This window comes from Eimeria mitis, genomic scaffold (genome assembly GCF_000499745.2).
Source record: "Eimeria mitis Houghton genomic scaffold, Emh_scaff2463, whole genome shotgun sequence".
NCBI classification, from domain to species: Eukaryota; Apicomplexa; class Conoidasida; order Eucoccidiorida; family Eimeriidae; genus Eimeria; species Eimeria mitis.
In genome coordinates this window covers 6,857-7,133 of record NW_013570801.1, presented here as the reverse complement: position 1 = coordinate 7,133, position 277 = coordinate 6,857, and the positions used below count along the sequence as shown (strand labels likewise).

The following is a 277-nucleotide window of genomic DNA, read 5'->3' as shown; positions in this document are numbered from 1 at the left end:
TGCTGCTGCTGCTGGGGCCCCGCAGCCTGTGTATCAGGTGTATGGACAGCCAGCAGCAGCAGCAGCAGCACCAAACACAACCGTATGCAATGAAGTGCAGCAGCAGCCAGCAGCAGTAGCTGCTCCCCAGCAGCAGCAGCAGCAGAGACAGTACATAATACCGCAGCAGCTGCAGCAGCAGCAGCAGCAGCTGCAGCAGCAGCAGCAGCAGCAGCCAGTGCAGTATATCTTACAACACCCGCAGCAAACACTGCTGCTGCAGCAGCCTATGATGCTC

At 58.8% G+C, this 277-nt stretch overlaps 1 protein-coding gene across 1 annotated transcript in view; it reads left to right on the top strand.

Moving 5' to 3' along the window:
• EMH_0054160 (uncharacterized protein) overlaps nt 1-277 on the top strand; it is a gene marked incomplete at both ends in the record, with an annotated part of 1,504 nt that overhangs the window by 915 nt on the left and 312 nt on the right. The window contains one exon of the mRNA XM_013497087.1: nt 26-277. Coding sequence (XP_013352541.1) covers nt 26-277 — 252 coding nt within the window. The remainder of the gene's footprint in view (nt 1-25) is intronic.